Source organism: Enhydra lutris, unplaced genomic scaffold, assembly GCF_002288905.1.
Source record: "Enhydra lutris kenyoni isolate GAN:26980312 unplaced genomic scaffold, ASM228890v2 scaffoldscaffold3, whole genome shotgun sequence".
Classification (NCBI taxonomy): domain Eukaryota; kingdom Metazoa; phylum Chordata; class Mammalia; order Carnivora; family Mustelidae; genus Enhydra; species Enhydra lutris.
The window spans coordinates 34527936-34551793 of record NW_019154087.1 but is presented as its reverse complement, the minus strand read 5'-3'; the positions used below and the strand labels follow the sequence as shown (position 1 = coordinate 34551793).

The following is a 23858-nucleotide window of genomic DNA, read 5'->3' as shown; positions in this document are numbered from 1 at the left end:
CATTTAATACAACCCCTACATTTCTGAGGTTAGTAATCTGAAGTCAAGGAAATAGTAATAATAGCTAACATCTATTGAGCTCTTACTTCATCAATTCATTAGAACAACTCTATAAATAAGTCCCATAGAAAGCAGTGGCATTGCTGGCTTTTTGTTTCCTTTGTCAATGCCCCTCACAATTTAAACAATTTAGTTCTGTGCATTTGGGAATAGTTCATAAATTCTGTTATTAAATTAAGTGATTTCTTTATATTTAAATTCATAAAAAGAAATAGTGATTATTAAAAGATAGTTATGCCTGTTATTTAATGTTGTAAAACTGTATCTTTTAATGCAATTACTGCTGTTTTTAAAGATTTTTCCCTACCCTATAAAGCTATCATATTTTAATAAATATGCCTGCCTTTATAGTATTTTAAAATATACTTAAGAAAGTTCAATCTTAATTATTTTTTTCTTGATACTGTGATTCTGAAAACTAGTCCATTTAATTTTTATTGAATTTTGGAACTACTTTGTCAGTCATGTATAATAAAAGCTGTGTATATGTGTGCATACATAAATGTAATATAGTTATGTTGATAAATGTGCTGTGAGTTAAATTTTGATCTGCTTTGTTACTCTGGAAGTTTTTTTCTTTAGTGTCAACATGCTACCAATTTTTCTTTCCTTTAAATATCTTGGCAGCTGAGAGGATCGTTTCTATTAGTGTAAAGATGAAAACAAAATCATGATATACTATGTATGTGATATATTGTGAAAACAAAATCATGATATACTGTTTATGTGCTATACTATGTATGTGATAGAGAATATTTCAGTTTCAAAGTTTTGAAATCTTTTTTTACACTTTGTGAGATTTTATATACCTTTGATCAAATAAGTTTTTTTGTTTTGTTTTGTTTTGTTTTTACTAATTTCAAGAATTATTTTGGTCACTTGATGTCATATTTTAAAATGAAACAAATTTCTAATTATGGGTGTGCCTGGGTGGCTCAGTGGGCTAAGTCTCTGCTTTCGGCTCAGGTCATGATCTCAGGATCCTGGGATCGAGGCCTGCATCGGGCTCTCTGCTCAGCAGGGAGCTTGCTTCCCCCTCTCTCTCTGCCTGCCGTCTGCCTACTTGTGATCTGTCTCTCTGTCAAATAAATAAATAAAATCTTTAAAAAAATTTTCTGATTATGTAAAACTTTAGTTTTTCTTAATTTCACTATTTTATTTTATTTTTTAAATTAAGTAGGTTTCGCATACAGCATGGGGCTTGAACTCATGACCCTGAATTATTTTTTTATATATTTGTTTATATATTTATATATTTGTTTATATATTATTTTTTAAATTAATCAATTGATCAATTATTTTTTTTGAAGGGAGGTGTGTGGTTTTTTATTTTTAGTCATCAGAGAGAGAGCTAGCACAAGCTGGGGGTTGGGGGAGCGGCAGGTTGAAGGAGAAGTAGGCTCCCCACTAAGGAAGGAGCCCAATGCCGGACTCGATCCTAGGACCCTGGGATCATCACCTGAGCCAAAGGCAGACAACTGACTAAGCCACCCAGGTGTTCCTGGGATATATTTTTTAATCAAGATGTAATTTTAGTAAAATGTTCTGCAAAATATTTAGTTGTGGTTTTTTTTTTTCATTTTTTAAAAAAATTGCAGTAATCATAAAAGTTAACCATTTTAGAGGCGCCTGGGTGCCTCAATGGGTTAAAGCCTCTGCCTTTGGCTCAGGTCATGATCCCAGAGTCCTGGGATCGAGCCCCACATCGGGCTCTCTGCTCAGTGGGGAGCCTGCTTCCTCCTCTCTCTCTGCCTGCCTCTCTGCCTACTTGTGATCTCTGTTTGTCAAATAAATAAATAAAATCTTTAAAAAAAAAAGTTAACCATTTTAACTATTTTTAAGTGTACAATTCACTTGCATTATTAAAGTTATAGTATTGTATAGTCCAAAGAGAAACTTATAAAATACTTTAGTTTTAAATATTTGAGGCAGATTGGTTAGTTTCTTTTTTGGAGGGGGGGGTGGTAAAGTCTTATCTTCCAACAACCCAATATTCAGTGTGATCTACTTGTACTTATTGAATTCTAAGCTTGCCATTTAAATTAGAATGGTTTCTTTTGATTTGTACTTGTTCCATGTTTCTAGGTATGTATTAAAATTGCATCGTGTTTCATTTTACTGCAATTTTATATTTTCTTCTTTTGGAGCAGTGAAATAGATATATATGAACTTTGAAGGAGGTCAAACTAAGTTATGTGAACACAGAGAAAATTGTTTAGAGAAGGGAAGAAAGATTTGGGGATTGAAGACTGTGGTACACAAAAACGTCTGACAGTCTCAGACACAACTAGTTTCCTTCCCCTCCTACTAAATGCCCAGAGTAGGAAGCACATCTAGTGTAAAAGATATTTGGGCCTATGAGCTAAAAGAATTCAGTACCCCAAACACTGGGTAGGAATTGGACTCAACAGGAAGCATTGTTCAGTAGATCCTCTGTCTGTGTTACTCTTTGTGCTCAAACAAAAATACAGCTGTTTAGAGATTTAAGCATTATTTCTAAGAGTTGAAATACCCGATTCATATTACAGATGTTAAATGTAGTTTTCTTGGCTGTTTCTCTTCCTCATTCATGACAAGCACACACTGCTCTTGTTACACAATAAAGAAATAGAGAACTTATCAGGAACCTTTTTCAGAAAATGCTTTCAGTTTTTAGAAAGCAAATAAGAATTTAAGAAGATAAACACAAAAGTCATTTGAATTTTAACTTTACCTGTTAATAAAGATAACTTTTATTACATTGTCTAAAAGTATATTAGTATACTTTTGATGCAAGCAAAAGTATAATTTTCATCTGTGTTGATTATTCTGTGTTGTAAAGAGTGACATTCCTAATGAAATATATTTATTACAGCTCAAAGATGGCGGCAAAGCATCCCAGGCAAATGTAAGAATAGGCGATGTGGTTCTCAGCATTGATGGAATAAGTGCACATGGAATGACTCATCTTGAAGCCCAGAACAAGATTAAGGGTTGTACAGGCTCTTTGAACATGACTCTGCAAAGGTAATTTGCATTTTGTTTGCCTCTGAGGGAGAAAACAATACTGAGGAGTGTGTTTTTGTGTATCTCATTTGCGGTGTTAACTAAGAAGTTTCTCCTACCATTGTTTCAGGTAGATAAATTTCAAAATATAATGGCTTTTAAATTGAGTAATTGAGCAGTGTGAAAAATTGGTGAAAGCTTTGGATTATTTCCCCATAAAAAGACATGCATTCATGTACTGATAAAATTTGTGTATGGTTTTAGAAAATCTAAGAATTCCTGAAATTTCTCAATAGAGTGTAGGCTAAAAATTCTTGTTATAGGGTAAATTCTTTTTTTTTTTTTTTAAGATTTTATTTATTTATTCGACAGAGAGAGATCACAAGTAGGTAGAGAGGCAGGCAGAGAGAGAGAGAGGGAGGGAAGCAGGACTCAATCTCAGGACACTGAGATCATGATCTGAGCCGAAGGCAGAGGCTTAAACCCACTGGGCCACCCAGGCACCCTATTATAGGGTAAATTCTTATTCTTATTATATCTAGGGTAAAATTCTTAGTATCGGGTAAAACTCTTGGCTTTAATATTCTGGGTAGTATATTAGAAGGTATTCTTTTAAAATAAATAGTTAGGCTTTTCCTAGTATGTCTTTTTTGCCCTTTTTTCCTGAGTGGAAGAAAATATTTTTACATTTGAAATGCAGATTTTTCAGAACTTACTTTTTTTTTTTTTTTTTAAGATTTTATTTATTTATTTGACAGAGAGAGATCACAAGTAGACAGAGAGGCAGGCAGAGAGAGAGAGAGAGAGAGAGAGGGAAGCCGGCTCCCCGCCGAGCAGAGAGCCTGATGCGGGACTCGATTCCAGGACCCTGAGATCATGACCTGAGCCCAAGGCAGCGGCTTAACCCACTGAGCCACCCAGGCGCCCCGTTTTGTTTTTTAAAGATACTCTGGCCTCAGATGACTAGCATAGCATAGCTAGTCATCTCATTGATTATAATGTATCAGGCATTTTGAGCATTCGACCTACTTTGAAATCATGTGGATTGCTTGCTAAAAATACTGATAGGAATCAGAATTATCTGAAAGGGCCAAGAAGTATATTTTAGTAAGATCCCTATAATTATTATGAATTATAAAGTTATAAGCACTGCAGTATCTTGGGCCCAGAGGAAGGGAGGTAAAAGGGAGTGGGGAGAAGGTGACTGAATGATAGCTTTCAGCCTTTAAGGTTTATAGGGAAAATAGCTATCATTTATCAGCTGAGTATGGAAAGTTTTAAATAAGTCTTGTTTTTGATGAGTACAAAAAGTGTTCTCTATTTCTATAAAATTTGGAAAACACCATTTTCCCCCCAGAACATCTCAGAGCCTTCTATAAATTATTGTGTATATTGTTAATTTTTAAGAGGGAAAAAACATGTGGTACCAAACATATTTGGCTATGGAACCTTTTTTTTCTTGGAGGCTCTCCTGGGACTATTTAAAGGATATATATAGGGTAAGGTATGTACTTTTCTGGAAGTGTATCAATTTGGTCTTAAAACTGAATAGGAGAAATTTTTATGAACTTAGACTTAGGGATTTACTTTGATATAACCAGCCCCCCCAACCCTCCTCTTTTGTGTGTGTGTGAGAAATTCCTGTTAGTGGGACTGTTAGGTCAAAGGTTATTTGTATTTAAATTTTGATAGCTGTTAGGCATATGTTTTAATGCATATAAAGGAGTCAATGAGAAAAAAATAACCTGCTAAAAATTTCTATTTTTGTAGTGTTTTTTTTTCTGTTCTATGTACTGAGATCTGTAACATGAAATTATTGTTACTAATTAAATGAAAAGCAGTAATTTTTTAAAAAAGATTTTATTTATTTATTTGAGAGCGAGACAGGATGAGAGAGGGAACACAAGCAGGGGCAATGGGAGAGAGAGAAGCAGGCTTCCCGCTGAGCAGGGAGCCGATGCAGGGCTTGATCCCAGGACCCTGGGATCATGACCTGAGCAGAAGGCAGATGCTTAATGACTGAGCCACCCAGGTGCCCCGAAAAGTAGTCATTTTTATTTATACTCATTTTACTAAATACAAATTTTGAAAGGGTACCATGAAGTCAGTAAACTTAGATATTAGATTAGAAGCTTAGCTATATCTTACTTTCTTTTACTTTCTTATGGGACCCTGAGAATACTTCAGGGTCCCGTAAGAATAGATGAAAACCAGATGTTACTTTGTTTGTATGCATTTCCAATTTAAGTAATCTGTTACTGACCCTTAACAAAGATTCTTTTAAGCCACTTAAATATGAAATTTAACAAACCAAGTTATTCTAAACATTTGGAGATACTGCTTAATTTTGTCTTCATATTTCTGAATATAGATATTCAGGGCCCAAAACATGAAAGAGAATTTGAGAGTCCTGTTGTTACTTATTGTAATTCTCAAGTTTTTTAACACTTCTTGTGTTAAGTAGTGTCAACCTGAAAAGAGATTTGCATTTGAAAGAATTTATGATATAACATTGTCAATACTACTGGGGCACCTGGGTGGCTTCATCGGTTAAGCATTTGATTCTTTTTTTTTTTTTTAATATTTTATTTTTTATAAACATATAAGCATTTGATTCTTGATTTTAGCTCAGGTCAACTCAGGTCATAATCTCAGGGTCATGAGATTGAGCCCTGCATCGTGCTGCATGCTGTGTATGGAACCTGCCTGAGATTTTCTCTCTCTCTCTGCCCTACTTCCTCTGCCCCATCCCTCCCCATACTTGCCTGAATGTGCGCGTGCGCGCATGCACGCTCTATCTCAAAAAAAACAAAAAAAAACAAAAAAAAGCAAAACATTAACAATACTAGTGAAGAAATATTTTTGCCTTTCAAGGAAAAAATAAAACTTTGAAGAGTTAGTTTCAATCTTTCCCTATACTAAGTTGCGTCCCTTCCTAAGTTCTGTCTCATACTGAAGCAAATGTTTTCTCTTCCACTTATTTCTGAATTTGACAACAGCATCCTTAATTTGCCTCCTGGCATCTTACTCTCTTTATTCCATCTATTACCAACCAGACTGTTTTGTAGTCTTCTTCCAAAATAACCTACAACAGTGCTTGTGCCGTGTAACTCTTTTCTTCTTAAACATGTTCTTTTCTTCGTGAACATGTAGTACTTCCCTTTACAGACTTGTCGTAGTACTCCAGTTTCCCTGGAAGCAGAACCAGAGATAGAATTCATGTACAAGTAATATATCAGGAGAGGTCTTTGAAATGTTATAGCAAAGTGAGTGAAGCAGGATTGGGAAGAGGAAGAAACTGAGATGAACAAGGATGTGGTTTCAGGGGATATGTAGCCTCAGCTTGATCCAGGAGGTAACTTTGGGATAAAATCGTACCATAGAGGCTGTCTTGCCTTGAGGCGAGGGAACAGGGCTTTTGTCCCCCCTCTCTTGGATTTGTTAGTCACTGGCCACCAGTTTTCCTGGAAATATATGTGTGTGGATGTGTGTGTGTGTGTGTGTGCACGTGCGCGCGCATGCAGGGTGGAGGTAAGGAGGTATCTTCTGTTGCTTACACAGAAAGTTGCTGGTGTGCACCATTAGTTTTTCATGAGTGGCTGTACCAAACTGGTAGAAGGGTTCCAGGGACCCCAGGCTGGGTACAGCATGTGCTGTGAGATTCAATCTGGACTTGAGTCTACTTGCTCAGAGGATTAGGTTCTCTGTGATCTAGACTGAAATTGTCCTCCCCAGATCATCCCTACTGATCAGTGAGTCCTATCATTTTATTTCAGGTGTTTCTTACTGGCCCTCACCTGCCTGTTTGCCCTTTCATGAAATTCACCTCATCTAAGATGCCTGCTCACCTCTTCACTGCCAACATAAGCTTCTACATCTACAAAGCCCATGTTGAACCTCATCAGCCACCTATTGTCTTCTCTTACTTTTGCAACTCAGTTCATTTTTTCCCTGTCTGAACTCCTATGACAGGCTTTTACCATTTGATTCAGAATTTAATTATGTGGTAGGTATAACCAGGAATAACAAGGCAGATTCCATGAGGCATACAAATAAACTTAGATAATAGTCATACCTAATACTGTCCACATATTTAAATAATTACTCCATGTATATTAGTTCTGCTTCTCCAGCTGGACTCCTTGAAAGCAAAGACCATGTTTTTTATACAGTCTGTTTAACAACATCTTGTATAGTTTTATGTTCTTAATGTCTAATTAATATTTGATGAATACCAGCACTAATTCCCAAACTTGGCATCATTTATTTGTTCCACAAGTAGTTTTTAAGCTTTTAGTATATGCCAAACATTGTTATAGATGCTGGGGACATGCAGTGAGCAGAAGAGACAAAAATCTCTGCCTCACAGTGCTTACCTTTTAGTAAGCAGAAATAGGTAAGTGTTCTGGGGAAAAATAGATCACGTAAGGGAGCTAGGGGGTGCAGGGGTAGGGAATTGCAAGTTAAAATAGAGTGGTCAGGAAAGCTTCAGTGAGAAGGTTATTGGCTATGTGGGTCATGCGTGTCCTAGGCAGAGGGAAGAAGTGGTACAGTGGTCCTGACAGGGAGTCCAGTATGCTTGGAACAGAGAGAGTGAAGCCTGAGTGAGCGCAGGTAAAAGGTGAGGTCAGAGAGGTGGCATGGGATGGTATAGAGCATGTAGTCTTGTAGGTCACTGTGATATTGTAATCAAATTTAAGTTTTCCTGGACCTAAAAAAAAGTTGTGAGAAAGCCTTGAAGAGTTACAGCTGCCTGGCCAGATCTATCTACAGCAAGGTCTGGGAGAGAAATGATGTCATTATTGGAAGGAGGGGCTAGAAGCAGGAGCAAACCAAGTTTCTCCTCAAGTCTTCATAGTGGTGGCACTCACTGCCTTTTCCACCTAACGCTGTCAGAAACAAGGGATGGTTGCCACTCTTGTGGAGTTCTGTTTACCTCCACCCAAGAATTCCCAGAGGGAGAAGATAAGAGAAAAGCCGTTTTTGTTTTTGAAATGAAAGTTACCAGAAATTTTATTTTGTGAATATTTTTTGCCCAAAGTATTATTGATATGTATCAATTCATTAAATATATAGTGTATACACTTAATTGATTTCTTCTTTAGGCCTAACCTCAATATCTGAAAATAGGATTTAGATAAGAAAAGTAAGATAAAGATACTTGCTTATGATTTTTTTTTAAAAGATTTTATTTATTTATTTGACAGAGATCACAAGTAGACAGAGAGGCCGGGGCAGGGGGTGGGGAGCAGGCTCCCTGCTGAGCAGAGAGACTGATGGGGGGCTTGATCCCAGGACCCTGGGATCAAGACCTGAGCCGAAGGCAGAGGCTTTAACCCACTGAGCCACCCAGGAGCCCCCAGATACTTGCTTATGATTAAGGTTGTTTTGGGGGCACCTGGGTGGCTCGGTGGGTTAAAGGTTGTTTTGTAACTGTTTATTTCCTATCTAGTCTAGTATGAGGGTATTTATTTATTTATTTATTTATTTATTTTTTTTTTTTTAAGATTTTATTTATTTATTTGACAGACAGAGATCACAAGTAGGCAGAGAGGCAGGCAGAGAGAGAGGAAGGGAAGCAGGCTCCCTGCTGAGCAGAGAGCCCGATGCGGGACTCGATCCCAGGACCCTGGGATCATGACCTGAGCTGAAGGCAGCGGCTTAACCCACTGAGCCACCCAGGCGCCCCTAGTATGAGGGTATTTAATAAAGCAAACATATTATCTCTCTATGATATCCTGAAAAGATAAGACTTGATTCACTATGTTCTGGGTATCTAATGAATATGAAGGTGTGGAAGATTTCATTTTAATATGTCTTTTATCCTTGGAATAGGATTGGAAGTTGTTTTTTCTCCTTCTTCTTCTTCCTCCTCTTCTTCTTCTTCTTTTTTTCCTCCTGCAACTGCAACTGATTCTCAGTACAACTGGACAATGAAAAATTCTATTTGAAATTATTTTTCCTCTTGGTGAAATTAGGCAAATAGCAGCATCCTTATTTTTAAATATCAACTGCATTTTGCCTATAATTTTACCCAAGTCAAAATGGATCATTTTTAAAGTTATATTTCAGTTAACAAAAGAAGAAAATTACTTTCTAAAGCTTTGATGTTGAATAACTATTAACTATATTAGAATTAGATTCTAAGATTTTAACTGTTTCATTTCAGTAGTTTTCTGCGTAACACAGATAAACTTGCTGCTAACTTACTGTATAAATTGAGGCAAGTTGCTGAACTTGTGGTATTTAATTTTCTTGACTATAAAATGAGGTCATGGGTGATTTCTAAGTTCCCTTAAATTCTGGTTCTTGTTCTGATTTTTCAGCTGTAAATGGCTAAGTTCCCTAGAGCTTGCTGTTAGATCAAACTAACTTAGGTTTGCTTATTTTGGCTGAGAGAATCAGGAAATTGGACTTTCTTCATTGGAGTTATCTTAAACTGTGCCAGGTTAGCAAAGTGACTTGTACTATTCTGCTGACTTTAAGGTGAAATGTAGGTCAGATGGATAGTCAAACAGCATTTAATCATAAAAAGTATTTTACATATTTGTCATTTTATAGTTTTAAATTAATCCTCTCAGAATCACAGAAAAAAATATATACGTATCACTTTTCTAAACTTCCTTTTTTTTTTTTTTACATTACTGATAGTAACAAGTCTGTGATTTGTTTTTTGTTCCATAGGCTTCATTTAGTGTATAATGTATTATGATTGGAAGTGAAAGTTCTAGAAGGATTGAGTTTTGAAAAATATTGATATACTCTCTTTCTGCCTCCCCCTTCTTCCTCATCCTTCAAACAACAGCAACAAAAAAAATTGTCAGATGTCCAGTAACTACTACTAATGAATGACAGATTGGACTAATTTAATAGGCTCACTGAATTATGAGAAAAAAGAAAAAAAGTAGCTGTTTTACCAGACAGAAGCTATTAGCTGTCTTTTGTTTCATTTTAACAGATTGCTTACTATTTTATTACTGTTAGCTTTATGGATTCCACTCTGCTCTTTCACTAATAGCATAGAGGCAGGATTTTAGAAAGTATTCTTTTTTTAATCAAAATTTTCAGTTCTCTGTTTGGAATTTTGAATTTGTGTGAATTTAGAAGACATTTAGGTTGATTATCTTTTAATTGGAGTTGCACATTGATATTCACGTGCTTTTCTAATTTCTTTTCCGCAGTTTAGCTTTTACTGTTTTTTTGTTTGCTTGTTTGTGTTAGTTTTAGTTTAGTTTTTAATTCTTAAATGGGAGGATGACTCTCTTTCAGAAGGACTGGGTCTGATCACATCATCCCTGCCCCCATCATTAAAAGTAGCAGTGCTGCTTAGGAAAGGGGAAGAAGACAAGCATGCAGGGACATCTCAATTGTGCAGTCCTTTTCACAAATTTAAGAAGGAGTTAACATACCCATTTTTCAGATGAGTACATTATGGCTTCAAGAGTTTACGTGATATGCATAATAAACCCAGGTCAGTTCAAAGCCTATGCCCCTCCCCACCTTCTTTCTTGTAGCGTTGATTTAATGACTCCAGTATCCTAATAAAATTAGGTAAGACCGGATAGTAATACAGGAGGCATAACTTTTTGACTCTTTTGCTGGTAAGCAATCACAACTCTCTGTCCAAGATGTACTTTTCATTTGCACTCTCACCTGTCATGTTCTATAAGTAATATTATACCTAAATTATTTTCTATGTGTTTCATAGACCCTATATATTAGAATGAAAAGAAAGAAAAAAAAAGAAGGCTAAGTAGATCGGTGTACCATTAGATGGGAGCATTCATTTGGATACTGACTTGTGTATATGGTTGTTTGTCCTAATTCAGAATGTGATCTTTCGATTTTCCCTCCTAAATTTATAACCCTGTTGACTGTATTTGCTTATTTATTTCTTTATTAAAGTTTGAAGACAGTTCTTCAGTAGGCTTCTACCTTTGTATTCGATGAGTAACTAAGGATTTAGGATTTAAAAAAATAGTTTTTAGAGCTTTTTAGCTCATTATGATACTCACTGGAAAAACTGTCAATCAGCAAATCAGCAGGCATGGAAGAGAAGTATTTATTATATCCCGTTTTCTTCAGCTCAATAGAGATAAAGATAGTTGAAACTGAACTTGAAGGCTCAAGTTGATTCTTTTTTTTTTTTGATATTCTGTAGCAGTTTGAGAACAGATTTGGTAAATATAGGTTAATCAGAGTGTATTTTGCATTTTGAAATTCCTTCCTTTGAACTTTGTATCTTAAAAATGTGTGGTTTTTCTTAACAATAAAAGTATTCTTTATTCCTGTGAAGGAAAAATTATTTTAGTCTGTAATCCTTTGGGAAAATAATCCTAAGAAATTATTTATTTATTTTTTAAGATTTTATTTATTTATTTGACAGAGAGAGAGAGATCACAAGTAGGCAGAGAGGCAGGCAGAGAGAGAGGGGGAAATAGGCTCCCTGCTGAGCAGAGAGCCTGATGTGGGACTCGGTCCCAGAACCCTGAGATCATGACCTGAGCCGAAGGCAGAGGTTTAACCCACTGAGTCACCCAGGTGCCCTGAAATAATATATTTAAAGACCTGTTTAATTATAAAGCTTCATTGAAAAGTTTTAATACAAAGAATTGTGTATGCAGAATTCTTTTAAAAGGCCATGAAATGGGAATGGTAATAACACTGGCTTTAAAATTAGGCAAACTTGGGGCAAACCTTGGTTCTACCACTTTCTGGTTGTGTAACCTTAGGCAAGTTATGTGACTGAATTTCATTAGCCATTTGTTGTTGGGCATAGTAAAAACTGCCTTCTAGGGCTCTTATAAAGGTTAAACAAATTAGCCTATGTAAAGAACCACAGGCGCAGTAGAGGTAAGTTGTTTTCTCTCTTCTTCCTTCTTTCCTCAAGGTAAGTATTAATATAGTATCTATTTTACAGATACTTCTTGGAGATCATATTTATTTTGTTTCTTAGCAACCGAATGGGTGTGACTGGAAGGAAACGGAGAAAATGAGAGGGATTATAATATGGTAGGTAGTTATGTGAGAAAGAAAGATAATCTTGTAAGTTAGAAGAAAACATTTTTTTAGTCAGGTGAGTGAATTTTGATCATACATTTGTAATTAAAGCTTTTTAAAAACAGTGGAGTGAATACAACCATGCTTACTGCCAGCTGACACCTGCTTTGGTTCAAAATTATTGCCTTCACCAGTAATTTATGGCAGCAGAGAGAAACCAGTACACACCTAGTCTTCTTTATTCTGCTCATTCCTCCTGTTGTCCTTAGAGGAACAATGTAGATACAATTCTTTTTCACTGTGGCTTCGGTCAGAAAGATAAACAAAAAAATGAGTTTTTTTTAAATCTCTCTTGCCCATGCACATTCATGCATACTCCCTGTAATTTCCTGAGTAACGTTAAAATCAATTTAAATCACTAACTTTTGGACCGTGTTTTTATGATACTTTTAGAAATATTTTTTATAACCTTTTGTCAACACAAACATTAATTACTTAAGGTCAGTCGAAAAATCTCACCATGTTCCAAATTTTTAAAAACTGGACTTTTCCTCCAGTTTACATTATGACTAGTAGTCATAGGGGCAGATAGATAAAAAGAGAGTGATTTATGATTTCTGCTGTTAAGGAATTTGTATCTATTCGTTGGGCTAAGAAGAGACAGGCAGTGCTTCCGGGCTGCAGGGATCCCACTGAAAGCTGAAACTTGGGCTAGGCTTTCAGGGTGAGGAGGGTGTGTCAGCTGGAGGAATACCCTCTGAGGCAGTTTGAAGGCAGCCACTCCCCAGGTATAGGTGGGGATGGGTGTGTTGACCAGTTGGAACTAGAGATAAGAATAAAAGGAAAGGTAGATGAGAATAGTGCTTTGCAGGTCCTAGACACTGAGGTATTATTAAAAGTTTTGACCCGAAAAGTGACAATTTCAGAATAATACTTAGTGAGACTGCTTGGAAGAAGTTGGCGAGACATAGAGACAGGGAGACTAGTTAGGCAAGTATTGCAGTAACTTGGCTACAGGAGGGCTTGAAATGTAAAACAGGATAAATGAGAGAAATCGGAGCTTGAAGAATAGTTCTAAAAGTCACAGTAGTGGGGTGATACGAGGAAAGAGGGAAGAGATAGTTAGCCTGCTGGAGCCATGCTTTGTTCTCCTTTTACCTTCCCCCTGCTCTGTCTGCTTACTGGAGCCTAGCTTCTGCTCCTGTCCTGTCATTCACTGAAAGTGCTGCACACCTGGGTACTTCAATCATGTTAACAAGGTCAGGACTGAGGAGGGTGCACCTTATCTCACTCATTTGTGTTGCCTGCTGCACTGATCTTGGTGGATGACCCACCACCCACCCTGTTACCCAGATCAGAAAGACTCATTCCTTGCCTGAACCTCCCACATTCCTTCCTAACCACCTGTTGAGTCACATTTGCATACATCTCCAGTCAGACTGTGAATAGAGTAGAATAAATTAGCATAGCCTTAAGGCATGGTGGTGGCTGAGGCACAGCACCTAGTCAGAAGGCCTGGGACTTAAAAGGAAATGTTTTTAGAGCCATTTGTTTAGTGTGTACTAATGGAACACTTGCTGTGCTTATCACTGAGGATAAAAAGGAAGTCCTCACACCTGCCCTCAAGCTGGTTTCTGACCTTAAATAAGGACTTTTTTTTTTAATGTCAAATATTTTACGGGCAACATTGCCCCTGTCACATTAAGTTAATAGTTGTATTTTTAGTAATTGCAGATTTTATATTGTATTGCAGTTTTAATTTTTTTTTAAAGATTTTATTTAGTTATTTGACAGAGAAAGATCACAAGTGGGGAGAGAGGCAGGCAGAGAGAGAGGAGGAAGCAGGCTCCCTGCTGAGCAGAGAGCCTGATGGGGGACTCAATCCCAGGACCCTGAGATCATGACCTGAGCAGAAGGCAGAGGCTTTAACCCACTGAGCCACCCAGGCGCCCTGTATTGCAGTTTTAAATGAAGAGGAAGATTTTTTACATTTATGTACAAGAATCCACATGTATTTATTTAATTTTTTCATTTTATTTTATTTTCTGTGTTCCAAAATTCATTGTTTGTGCACCACACCCAGTGCTCCATGCAGTACATGCCTTCCATAATACCCACCACCAGGCTTACCCAACCCCCCACCCCTTTCCCCTCCAAAAAAATCAAAATATATACATGATTTAAGCAGACTTTAAGCTTTTAGTGCTTAGTACACATAAGAATTCATGGCTTACATGTGAGAACTTAAATCTTGTGCCAGTTGCCCCCAGCTGCTTCAAGTTGGTTCATAGACTGGGAAACACTGGCCAAAGAAATTTTAAGCTATCTGAAAGTAGAGAGACAGAGTCCTAAGCAGAGGCATCCAGAGAAGGTGAGCCTAAGGAGAGATAGCATGAGGATGGGGAGGGAAACAGAGACAGAAAGACAGACAAGGTAGGACAGTTGATGGAGCACCGTCGTCCGAGAAGATTCTCCTGGTCACATGGACTTATTACTAGATAAGGAAGATGATGATTTGGCTTAAGCTTCAGATTAACCAGATTAAGCTTCATTATCATTTTAAGAAAGAAAATTAAGCTTAATTTCAGAGTTTTTAAATGAGAAACGCACAGTATTTCTTTGTGTGAAAAGCAATCCCGGGGTAAGATGTAATGTGCACACTGATTAAGTGGCAAGAAGATCACACCCAACTCTTGAAGAACAGAAGTAATATTCTGTTTATTACATACTCCAGTGCCTACCACTGTGACTTGGACTTGGAAGATTCTCAAAAAATATTTATTGCCTTTCATTGTAGAGAATGCTGCCTTTAAAGTTATAGTAATTTTTGCTACTTTTACCTGATGAATTTAGAAATAATTCTTAAGTTATTAGTGAGCTAGCGTGACAGTCTGGTCATTCTTTTGTATTTAATGACAGTATTCTCCTTGGGGTTAATAAACATTTTTGTCCATAGATCAAGAGGTTGTTTTTTTTTTTTTTTTTTAAGATTTTATTTATTTATTTGACAGACAGAGATCACAAGTAGGCTGAGAGGCAGGCAGAGAAAGAGGAGGAAGCAGGCTCCCTGCTGAGCAGAGAGCCCGATGCGGGGCTCCATCCCAGGATTCTGGGATCAAGACCTGAGCCGAAGGCAGAGGCTTTAACCCACCGAGCCACCCAGGCGCCTGTAGATCAAGAGGTTTTGAAAGGGTTGAAATTCAAGTCATTCCCTACTATTTGCAGTGGCTATTGTTGCTATTAACATCTTAAAAGATTGGAATAGTTTAGGCTGTATGTGAGTTGAAAAGTAAACTGGAGTGATTGGCTGTGCAAAACACAGATGTGGCAGATTATTTATACTGTCAAACTTCGCAGCGTACTTTTTCTTTAATGTGTCTTAAAGCCTGCGTTTTCACAGTAAATCAGCTTTATACAGAGGTTCTTTTTTTTTTTTTTTTTTTTTTGAGAGTAGGAGAGAATCTTAAGCAGGCTCCAGCAGAGCCTACCTCGGAGCTCGATCTCACAACCCAGAGATCATGTCCTGGGCTGAAATCAAGAGTCAGACACTTAACTTACTGAGCCACCCAGGTGCCCCTGTCTACAGGTTTCTAAATGTTACTAGTTTTAGTAAATTTTTTTAACCAGGCAGGATCCCATATTAACAGTCTTTCTCTGCAGTTTAAATGCATAAGAAGAAGAATCTTTCATTCATCTATTTTTGTGTGTGTATGAATTTTGATTTCTCGAGTAATACAGCAAGAGTTTATTTCTGTATTACAATAAAAATCCATAGATGATAATCCTGAATTCAGTGACCTCTCTTACAATTGAGTCTGCCTTTATTTGACTGTTTTGGCTGCAGTTTAATAGCACTGTTTTCCTGTGTAATTCATCCTGTTAACAATGAATATGAGGGACTTTCCAGATTCTTTTGTTTTACTGGAATTACATTTTATAGACTCTGCTTTGAAATAGTGGATTATTTATTATTCTAGAATGTTTTTGTTATCCTGAGAATATGTCTGGTTACCAAATTATTCTTAAAACTAATAAAAGTGTTTTTGTATTTGAAAGATAAGCTAGCTAACTGCCTCTTCCAAAGTAGAATTTTAATCTCTTTGACACACTGAAATAAATATCTCTTCCCCAGATTTTATAGATTCTATAATATTTGTGTAGATTTCATTTTCTTATAAGAAGCCTGTTTGCTCTTAGTGAGCCAAAGAATTATCTCCAGGGGATCAAAGGAAATTGCTCCTTTATTGAAACTTGGTTGTGCTGTTTTTTATTTGTTTGCATGTAATTTCTATTGCTGTATAATATTTACAGTTGAAATTATTTTAGTATTATGCAGAAAAAAGTTTCTTTTTTATCTGTGCCTTTAAAGAAGCTTAATAGGTTATAACAATATTTGTGTTTCCAAGAACTTTAAATAATTTTGTTCTGAGATATCTGATATAAAAAGTTAAGGTTACTAGGGAAGCAGCTTTAGTCTTGTTTCTTAGTGCACAGTAGGGATTTGGTAAGTAAAGCATATTAAAGAAAAAGAAGCTAACATTTTACTTTGTTTATTTATTTTTAAAGATTTTTATTTATTTGAGGGAGAGGGAGAGTAAGAGCAAGGGGAGGAGGAGGGGAAGGGGCAGAGGAAGAGGGAGAAGTGGATGCCCCACCTAGCAGGGAGCCTGATGTGAGTCTCAGTCCAGGACCCTGAGATTATGACCTGAGCTGAAGTCAGACATTTAACTGACTGAGCCACCCTGGCACCCCTAAAGAAGCTAGAACTTTAAATTTTTACTTTTAACAAATTACTGACCTAGGATCTTAATATACTTAAGTCATTTAATCTTCATAGCAATTATTGTGATAGATATTATCACCCTACTTTATAGAGAAGGTAAGTACCATACTGCAAATTCGCACAACTTGTATGTAAATAAGCCAGAATTCAAGCGCAGGTCTGTTTCCCTCCTAATAGAATGATTGTTCTACCACATCACACAGTCCCTTTAAAAAAAGGAATTAAGAAAATTTTCTTATTGTATAGTCATCATAATGCCTATTGTCTAAATGTGCATTTTACACTTCCAAATACACTCAATATGAATTTTTGCCATTAAATTTGTTCCATAGAAGGCGGAGAAAGAGGGGTTTATGGAGACTTTTGCTTAATATTCCAGTAATTTCAGATTCCATGGAAAATATTAGCAAGAAGCCAGTGATCTTTGAAAAATTTGTGTTTTTAGAAGCTCACAAAATATTCTGGCAGTAATATTACCTCATTCATTCCTTTAACGGCTCCAACATATGTATTCTCTGGATTTATTAAAAAAAGCTTTAGTAATATCTTCATCTGTAAAATAGTTTTTCGGTTGAAATAAAATGCACTGCTAAGTTCAAGTATAGAGAACAGACTTCCTAGATTTGTAGCGTTTTAGAGTGACGCAGCTCCAGCTGTCAACCAGTAGAACTCTTAGTCCACCCTCACCATTTATCTCTATGAATGCTTCAGAGTTTCTTTTTGATCTGTTTTACAAAATACCTGCAGTGACAACTCTGTGACAGTGGTGACACTGGGATTGGAATTGTGTAACCAGACGAAGAACAGAGGGACCAATAGGTGCTAGCCCATGAGCTCAACTTGATCAACCCCTGTGCCTGTTTACCCTGCTCTACTCTGTTCTTCGTCTATTTGGTGCTTTGTTTACAGTGTTCTTAATGGTGTCTGATCAGTATCTTATGCTGAGCGTGGGAAATATGCTGCATTTAGTAAATTGGTTTTACCAAATACCGTCACTGCTCTAGTAGCCAACATGTTTCCTGTTTTCTCTAACCTTTTCTCCTACTTTCTTTAAGTTTTTCATTTTCCTGCATTTCTTTCTTTCTTTAAAGCCTTAAAATCCCTCCACTTGTCTCTAAGGTGTCAAAATGTCCTTCACTAACTACATGTCTGGAGGTTGTATGAAATGTATGTAATTCAATTACAGAAATAGGAAGAAACTTTGTTAGTTTCAGTGGACATAGAGATCTTAAAAATACTGAAGTACAGTCCCCTTCATCCCCAACACACACACACACACACACGCACACGCACACACACACGAATGATGATGGCAGGAAGGAACAGAGTAGCATTGTTCAGTCACCTGAAGTTTAAAGTTTTGAAAAAAAAGAAATTTTTAGACGAAGGGCAGTGAGAAAGTTTGCTGGGATCCTAGAGAAGAGAGATCTTAGTTGAGAGTAATTCCATGATTAACATATAGGGCAAGTTATAGGTTAGGGCCAAAAGTACTCCGTTTTACCAGGAATTAGATGCGATGAGCTATGGTAGAGGTTGGGATCAAGCATGAATTAAGAAGCTTGAAAGGATTGTAAAAACTTAGCAAATATGTGAATGAGTGACAAGATGAACTGAGATTTCTGTGACTTAGACTTAGGCATGTCTGTCTACGTATAATATATAATTCACACCCCCTACTTCCTTCGAAGTTAGAAAACTGTGTATGTGCTTTAGGCTGCTGACTGAATTTGTTGGCTTAAGAGGACTTACATGAACAATGGAGAAATATAGGTAAGTTTGGGGCCACTCGGGCCAATGTACAAAAGAGAAAACAAACACCCTGTTCTCCTCCCTCTCTTCTGCAAGCAGTATACCAGTATGGTATACTAGTAACAATACTAGGATCAGGGAATAGGTAGAGAAACTAATGTATCTCTCAGTTCAAGAAACCCCTAAGGGAAAGAAATATACACAGGTTGATGATTGTCAGAATGTGGATATGTACAGGGAGCATCTAGAGCACAGAGGAAGAGTCTGAAGGTGGCAAAGAAAATGTCCTACCAGATAATGCATGAGCTGAAGCTTGAGTATAGAATAGGAACTTGCCATTGGTCAATAGTAGGAAGAAAGAAGGCATTCAGGGCAGAGAAAACAGCTTGAGGAAAGCCATACTCCTTTCTGAGAACTTGTCAGTAGTTCACTGTGGCTAAAATGTAGTTTTTGAGAGAACAGGAAGAATAGGAGAGGATTAGAAGGTTAAAGGGTTCAGATTATTTTAAGAGATCTCAGCTGCCATATGTAAAATTTTAAATTTTGGTTCTTTGTTAATGGGAAATTATTGAAGAATTATTTTGAAATACAATAATAAAGAAATTTAATAATAATAATACTATTATTGAGCTGGTACTCTATGTTAGGCATTCTTTTAAATGCTTCACCTATAACTCATTTATTCCTATGGAGAACTTTGTGAGGTATGGATGCTATCATAGTTCTCCTGTTAAAGATAAGGAAATGGAGGAAAACAATACCTAGGCTCACCTTCCAGGATTTTAAATCCAACTATTCTGGCTATGTGTAATTGTGTAGGGTGGGGAAGGAGAAAGACCAGTTGGGAGACGATTTCACAAGTGTGGGTGGGAACAAATGGAGGCCTTGGTGAGGACAGATTTGGGGGGAAGAGAGAGAGTCCTCCCTGATGGTGAGGCCTGGAAGTTCCTCTGGTTGAGGAACTCGTTGAGGAAATTTCTGAGGAGCAGCTGTCTCACTGTCTCCTTTCTATTGTTTATCTCCCATTTGAAACTTTGTTCCTTTTGCTTAGTTTTTCTCTCTTCTCCTCTTCAGTCAGTGACACTGATTTATTCACTCTTTTAATGACTATGTGTTAGGTCTTTAGTTGGAGTAAGTCTTCATTAATTCCTGTACAGTTACAGAAGAAAAAAAAAAGACATAGTTCCTTCTATAAAAGGGGTGTTTGATATTGTGTGACAGGTAAGATAAGTACAGAACCTGTAATTCAAGTTGGTGTGAGCAGAATGATACAGACTTCTGGGAGAGCCATGTTCATTTGACTGTATACTTCATCTTCCATTTGTAGTTCTTTTTAGAAAAGATTTTATTTATTTATTTATTTGTCAGAGAGAGAGAGAGAGAGAGAGAGAGAGAGTGCACAAGCAGGGAGAGTGGCAGGCAGAGGCAGAGAGAGAAGCAGGCTCCTGGCTGAGCAAGGAGCCTGATGCGGGACTGGATCCCAGGACCCTGGAATCATGACCTGAGTTGGAAGCAGCAGCTTAACCGACTGAGCCATCCAGGCGTCCCCCCATTTGTAGTTCTAAAGCCATTTGCGATACATTTATCTGAGCTGGTAAGGTCTACAGCTCCCTGGTTTAACTAGCAAAGCTGGGCCCCTCATAGAGCCAATGCATATTCTAGATATAGAGGTATAGAAAACCTAGTGTCCTCTAACACATACACACATGTTGCCCTTCCAGATTTTCCAACATTTTGGTTTTAAGAGGAAAAAAGTCTCATTAGTGAATGTAAAACCTCATTCACATCCGCTACTGGACTGTAAATTCCCAAGGGTAAAGGCCATGCCTGTCTTGTTTACAGTAGTACGTTCTGATCTTTCTCACAGACTTGCTCATGGTTTATGCTAGAATATTTGTTGAATACTGCATCTGAGGGTGAAAATTTCCTAAAAATATTTTTACTAAGAATTAGGGAATGAAAGCAAACAATAGTGCAGAAATGAGTGAGACGAATGAGTACAAGTTTGTGATGCTAAATGAAACTACACTAAACTGTAGCCACAAAATGGCAAGAACGGTTTTATGTGGCAGCCCCACATGGTATATCCCTCTCTGGGGAGCTATAACTTTAATGTTTACACTTTTAGATCTTGATTATAAACCCAGCCCCTTCTTTAGTCCACTACCAACTAGGGATAGATGTAATTCATTCTACTTTCTACGGCCTCTGCCCATGGTGAGAATAGAACTTACATACACATCTTTTCTGCCCACCTGGAATGGGGGCTGTTGGAAGATACTTCTGTCCATTTGGCTCAGTTCCTCTCCTGGGAGGTAGAGTTGGTGCCTGGTTGCTCTAATTTGATACTCATTCAGCCATGTTACTAATAAACTGTGCCGTAACAGGGTCATGGTCTCTAAGTTCCACTTCTTCACGTTCTCTCCTCACATGTGGCAGGTGCCCTGGTCAGGGGAGAGGACTGCTGTTCTCTTAATTCCTGTTCCTTTTTTATCTACTGCTTTGGTAAGTGGATAGAGTCAGAGATGGAATTTAAAATGAGAGTCTCCTCTTTGCTTGAACAGAAATCAGAAGCTTTGCCTTCTGGGCCTTAAAGAGGGCTTGTATTTAGAAAGGGTTTACATTTACTTCTCATTTTCCTACCAGTATTTGATAGGCAGTAGTCCTGCAGAAAAGGAGGAAGGAGGTTTCGGAAGTTCACCTAACCTTCTGGGTGAGAGGAGGTTTGGGGGCCCACCTGGTCAGTATACTTCATGAACTGCTTAAGTGGCTAATTCTTTGCATTAGAAGAAGAATTCTTCGTGCTTCGTAGCTACACCCTGACCAAAGCAGTGCTGATTAATGAATCTTTTTCCTTTTTTTTTTTTTGGTTAAACCATTCACCCTCTTTTTATAATTCGAACTACTTCCAGTGATCTCAGATACCTTTTATTTAACCTATTTAATAAGTTAGGAGTGAATGATACTTTTCCCAAGGCTACTAGTAAATTTAGCTTTAGCCTAAAATAGTGAAGTGAGAAAAATCATTAAAGAGAAAATCATTTGTCTTTCCTAGAAACAGAGTTTAATGGTTACAGTTGCTAATTTTTAAGATAACATTTAGTAGGGTACCAAATATATTTTAGTAATTAATTTCACAGTGAGGCAAGAACTGTGTGACATTTTCAACCCTGGCAAAATGCAGAAGCCGATATTTGCATGTGGAATGGCTGCTCCTCATACATATTAATTCATTAATAATAATTGTTAATGTTTATTGTATACTTAGAGATCAGGGGTGCTTTGAATACACCATCTCATCAAATCTTTTAAGTACTTTTTTTTTTTTTTTTAAAGATTTTTTATTTATTTATTTGTCAGAGAGAGAGAGAGGGAGAGAGAGCGAGCACAGGCAGACAGAATGGCAGGCAGAGGCAGAGGGAGAAGCAGGCTCCCTGCTGAGCAAGGAGCCCGATGCGGGACTCGATCCCAGGACACTGGGATCATGACCTGAGCCGAAGGCAGCTGCTTAACCAACTGAGCCACCCAGGCGTCCCTTAAGTACTTTTTAAAAGAGATTTTATTTACTTATTATTTGCTAGAGAGAGAGAGAGAGAGTGTGCACAACCAAGGGGAGCAGCAGGCAGAGGGAGAAGCAGGCTCCACTGTTTTCCACTGAGCAAAGAGCCTGATGCAGGGCTGGATCCCAGGACCTTGGGATCATGACCTGAGCTGAAGGCAGACGCTTAACCGACTGTCACTCAGGTGTCCTTTCAGCACTCTTTTCTGGTACTGTATTAGTTTCTTGTGGTTGATATGACAAATTAACACAAACTGGGTGGCTTAAAACAACAGGTATTTATTCTCTCCCAGTTTTGGAGGCTAGAAGTCTGAAATCGAGGTGGTGGACGGGCTACACTGTCTTTGGAAGCTCCCAGGGAGAATTCTTCCTTGTTTCTTTTATCTTCAAGTGGCTGCCTCACTCCAGTCTCTGCCTTCATGATCACTTTTCCGCCTCCTTGTTGTGTGTCTGTGTCTTTTCCTCTTTTGCCTCTTATAAGGAGATTTCACTGGATTTAGGGTTTGTTAAGGTAATTTAAGATGATTTCTTCTCAAGATCTTTAACTTAATTACATTTTAAAGACCCCCTTTCCAAATAGGTAACATTCACAGGGTCTTGGTATTAGGTCCTGGACATATCTTTTGGGGACTACCACTCAACCGACTGCAGGGACATACTTTTAGTATCACCATTTCTCAGGGAGATAGTGTGTGAGTGGTCAATTTGTTTTGACTCTGAGCTGTCCTCCCTGTCATCACACTGTGGCGCCATGCTGATCTATTCTGCTCTATTTGTAGATGATCTGTTTTGAAGCATTGCCTGTATGATATCTTGTCCTTTATTTAATTAGGAATGAATTCACATCTGGCAAGTTTTTTCTACTTGTTTCTTAGTGTCTGGTTTTGGAAATGCATGCGTGAGACTCACTGAAGTATTTTCTCGATGCAAAGACTGGAGTTAACTTGTCATGGTTAACTCCAGCAGGAGAAAAGGCAGCTCAGTACTTGACAGCAGCATTGACTTGTTTTTCTGGTTTAGTGAGACCAGTCAGAAACATCAGAGTTCTCATCCTGACTTCATCACTTACTAGCTCTAGGCTACTAGCAAGTTACTTTAGTTCTTAGAACTTCAGTTTATTTATCCATAAATTAGGAATCCCTGTTTTGTAGAGTAGTTAGCTTAGTTGAAAGAGTTAAACCTGAGCATTTAATAAGCAGTTTGCCCAAATTAAGCATGTAAGTATTTTAGAATATATAATTCCAGTATCTATGAAATTCTTCAGGCTTACTTAGGCCTCTTTTGTAAATTTAGCTTTAGCCTAAAATAGTGAACTGAGTGAGAAAAATCATTAAAGAGAAAATCATTTTTCTCTTTTTAAAGTTGTTTATATCACAAATAATGGGGCTTCCTCCTTTAAATTAAAACAATTTTAATACGTCAATATCTTTTGTTATCCATGTACATATATGGTGTCTTTTTAAAAACTCAAATATAGTTGCTTTGCCTGTTTGTGGTATCTTCTGCAGCACAGTTTGGTTTTGTTGTTTGTGTATTTTTTTTAAAGAATCATTCTTACCCAGTGTCTGACACACATACCAAAAAGGGAAAAATTGTAAGAAAGAATGCTGGTCAGATCACATCATCCGATTATTACACTTTCAGCATTTTGAAATGTGATGGCTCCTTCCTAAGAGGACATTCTTGTTAAGGTTGGAGGTCACTGTTGTTTTTTAAGAGCAC

The 23858-nt window shown here is 37.4% G+C and overlaps 1 protein-coding gene across 8 annotated transcripts in view; it reads left to right on the top strand.

Annotated features, from left to right (window-relative positions):
• The window catches only part of LOC111156592 (PDZ and LIM domain 5), a 212474-nt gene that overhangs the window by 60693 nt on the left and 127923 nt on the right, over positions 1-23858 (top strand). For all 8 annotated transcript variants that reach the window (XM_022517627.1, XM_022517610.1, XM_022517604.1 and 5 more), the window contains exon 2: positions 2915-3066. In XM_022517627.1, coding sequence (XP_022373335.1) covers positions 2915-3066 — 152 coding nt within the window. The remainder of the gene's footprint in view (positions 1-2914; positions 3067-23858) is intronic.